The sequence below is a fragment of the Quercus robur genome, chromosome 4 (genome assembly GCF_932294415.1).
Source record: "Quercus robur chromosome 4, dhQueRobu3.1, whole genome shotgun sequence".
In the NCBI taxonomy this organism is placed as follows: domain Eukaryota; kingdom Viridiplantae; phylum Streptophyta; class Magnoliopsida; order Fagales; family Fagaceae; genus Quercus; species Quercus robur.
In genome coordinates, this window is record NC_065537.1 from 19701682 (window position 1) to 19705562 (window position 3881).

The 3881-nt window shown below is 34.1% G+C and overlaps 1 protein-coding gene across 1 annotated transcript; it reads left to right on the forward strand.

Annotated features, from left to right (window-relative positions):
- The first annotated feature begins 745 nt into the window (after positions 1-745).
- LOC126720801 (phytosulfokine receptor 2-like) lies at positions 746-2127 on the forward strand. Its single transcript, XM_050423624.1, has one exon. The coding sequence runs from the start codon at positions 968-970 to the stop codon at positions 2030-2032; it is 1065 nt and encodes a 354-aa protein (XP_050279581.1). The 5' UTR covers positions 746-967; the 3' UTR covers positions 2033-2127.
- The last annotated feature ends 1754 nt before the right edge of the window (positions 2128-3881 follow it).

Genomic DNA, 3881 nt, shown 5'->3' on the forward strand with positions numbered 1-3881 from the left:
AATAGAAGAGAAAATGAGTGGAAAAGGTGTTTGGTTGAGAGGGGGAGGGAGAGAGAAAAGTGGTGGGGAGAGAGAAAAGTGGTGGGGCCTAACTGTTTTCTCTCTGGGCGCAACAAATTCAATATCTCTAAAATAGAGAGAAAAGGAAGATGTGTGTTGGACAAAATTGCCATTCTCCATCCAATAGCCAACCTTTTGTCTTTTTCTACTTTTTGCCTTTCCCTTCTTCTTCTTCTTCTTTTTTTTTTTTTTTTTTTTTTTTTTTTTTTTTTTGGATAAAATTTTGCACAGTACACGTTGGTTCTTTTTGTTTATTTTTATCTATTTTTTTTTAATATCCTTTTAGCATTTGCTTATTTTATAAATAAATTAAAAAAAATTAAAGTGTTCATACATTTTTTTTTAATAATAAATGTGTCACTTTTTGTTTATATATTTAGTAAAATATAATGATAAATTTATATCAACTTTATTTTTCATCCTCTCATTTTTTATCTTAACCAAATAAAAAAGTGTTCCATCTTTTCACTTTTCTACCCCTCAAACCAAACACAAATGAGGAAATAAATTTTTTCTATATTTTTATTTTTCTATTCTTTCACAATTTTTTATTTTTCTACTTTTCTATCTTTTCAACCAAACGGACTTAAAAAAAATTTTACTAATTCTTTTTGGTCGAATACTAGTAGCATAATGGTTAGGATTGTATAATACACGAAGTTCCCGACAGACCTGTCTTCCTTTAAAAAAAAAAACCATTAATTGATTATCTGGTTGATTATACCTGAGTTCCACGAAAGTCTGTCCGAAGACTTGTTGAGTGAAAGACCCGGCTTCCATGAAACTGCAAACACTTCCAACCGAACGCGTTTCTGAACTATGAATATAGTCTCCAACTCTCAACTCTCAACAATATAGCATATTTGTCTTTCTCTTTTATGTTGAATAACTTTTTCTTCTGTTCCGTATGGATCACGCTTTCCAAGCACTAGCAGTAGCTGCCTGCATATTAGTCGTCTTCTTTCTAATCGGGATCATTACTTTCTGGGCGATCCGGTGTCGAAAACCCAAGATAACCCAACTCGTATCCACAACAACCCAGCTACCCTCCATCACCACCGTCGATCAGAGCGCTTGCTTCGACCCCAACCTCAAATTCTCCATGACTGAGCTGAGGGCGGCCACCAAAAACTTCTCCCCAGAGTTTATCATCGGCGGTGGCAGCTTCGGAACCGTCTACAAGGCCCAGCTCTCCAACGGCGTCACCGTGGCCATCAAGAGACTCAACCCAGACGCTTTCAAAGGCTTTAGGGAGTTTTGGGCGGAGATGGTGACACTGGGTATGCTCCACCACCCAAATATCGCTAAGATTTTCGGCTATTGCATGAGCGGCTCCGACAGGCTCCTCATATACGAGTTTTTTCAGAATGGCAGTTTGGACCGTTGGTTTCACTTGGAACCCACGTTAACGTTATCTTGGGGGACCCGGATTCAGATTGTCAAGGGTGTGGCTAATGGCCTCTCTTTTATGCATAGTTTGGACAAGCCCATTGCTCATCAGAATATTCAGTCCCGCAATGTGTTCTTGGACTCCTATTTTCAGGCCCATATTACTGATTTCGGTCTAGCAAGGGGGATTGACAACTCCACTTCTTATGCGTCCACACAATCTGCGGATACAATGGGTTACTGTTACATGCCACCTGAGTACAAGGAAGGCCTCACTTCAGCTACACTTGAGGCTGATGTTTACAGTTTTGGGATCTTAATGTTCGAGATTGCTACTGGACAGCGCCCCAATTTGCCAACCCTTTTGGACGGGAAAGAGGTTGGGATAGTCGAATGGGCCAGGAAAATGCTGGCCCAAGATAAGCATATGCAAATGGTGGATACTATTTTGAGGGATGATGGCCTAATAGAGGCCCATGTGAAAGAGTATTTTGAAATTGCAAAAATGTGTGCTAGTGAGTTACGAAGAGAAAGGCCAACTATGGCTATGGTTTTTCAATTGCTAAATCCAATTCCTGCGTGAATTTGCATTGCATTTTCTAGATTGTTTTTTTTGAAGAATATTTTAAATGTTCTAGACTGTTTGTTGAAGAATAAATTAAATAGATTGTATGCGCATATACCTTGGTAGAACGAATCATAAACTTGCCGAATCTCACTCTTTGCTTGCTTTACAAATTCTTTCTTACAATCTCTTTACCTTTTGGAATAACTTAAAGTCACCCAGGGCCGGCTCAACAAATTTTGGGGCCTTAGGCGTAAATTTTAAATGGGGCCTTTTTATAATTAAATATTAATAAAATAAAATATATTTATATATTAAATTTTTTTATTTAAAATCTATTTTTCTTGCTTTTTGAGATGCAAAATTACTAATTAAGTTTTTGTATTTAAGTTCTTCTAACATTTCTTTTTCAATTGATAATATAGCTAATCCACTTAATCTTTATTGTGACATAATAGACCTTAAATAAGATTTTATTAATTTTAATAAGTTTTTCATATCTGGATAAATATTTCCTAGTAGACATTTATAATGAGAAAATATTTATAGATAAATAAAACACAATTTATAATTAAAAATGATAATTTAACTAAAAATAAAAATTTAAAGTATAGAACAATAGAACCTGGTTATTATAATTTTTCTAAAACCATGATCACTTGAAAGTTTAAACCTGCACAAATAAAAATTAATTTAATACGTGGTTTAATAAATTAGTGTCACTATAATACAAATGAGTTAATATGATACACATCAAATTATTAATTGGCATTATAATTTATAATGATAGATAAAGAGTAAAAAAAAAAAAAAAAAAAAAAAAGAAGGGGTGAGAAACCGTCGGACCAAATAACTGTGGTCAGTGGTCTTTAACCAAAAAAAAAAAAACTCTGGTCAGTGGTTTGTCACGTCTGTGGACTGTGGGCTGTACTGTACAGCCCACAAACGTGACAAACTTGTACTCCTATTAAAAAAAAAAAAAAAATGAGAACCATCCAGCCTTTTCTCCACTAGATCTTATATTTCTATGGCTAAGTTTTAAAGCAGAAAAAGGTCCACAGAGGGAGAGGGGCAGAATTAGAAAAGCATCATAGCAAAAAAAACGTGTCCCATCCCATCAAAGAGGCAGTGCAGTGAAAGTATGAAACAGACTAAAAATATATATAATTTAAGTTAAAGAAATAGAAGACTCTTGAGTATTTATTTTCAGAAAGACAAAGAGAAAGAGGGGAAGAACTGAAGCAGAAGAACACCTTCTGTGAATGTCGGCTGGTATGCTGGAATCAACAAAGAAAAATTTCAAGCTAGAGGGGTTAACTGAGTTGATGGAAAAAGATCAAAAATCAAGATGAAGATGAAGAAAAGAAAGGTAAGACCGTAAGAATATAGATGGAGAGGTAGAGAGATAGAGAGATGAGAGGTTTTTCTTTTGTTTTTGACATTTATAATCTCTATTTTAGCATATTTCAAGACAATTACGTTATATTATTAATGAATTTGTCTGCTATTAATTTTAATTTTAACATATTTCAAGAATGGGTTAATACATTTGTCTCCTAAAATTTAATTGTGTTAGCTGAACTTTGACTTTTTTTTTTTTTTTTTTTTTTTTTTTTTTTTCAGTTTAATCTTTTGCATTTTAGGATACAATGGGGCCTTTTTAATGCATTTTATTGACCAATAAAAATGCTTAAAATTTTTTTAACTAAAATATATAAATAAATATATTATATATATAAATTTTTTTTTTACAAGTGGGGCCTTCTTTTATTTGGGGGCCTTAGGCGGTTGCATCTCTTGCATCTAGTGTTGAGCCGGCCCTGAAGTCACCAAAGAGGCTACTAGGGTCTCTCCATATATTCCATAC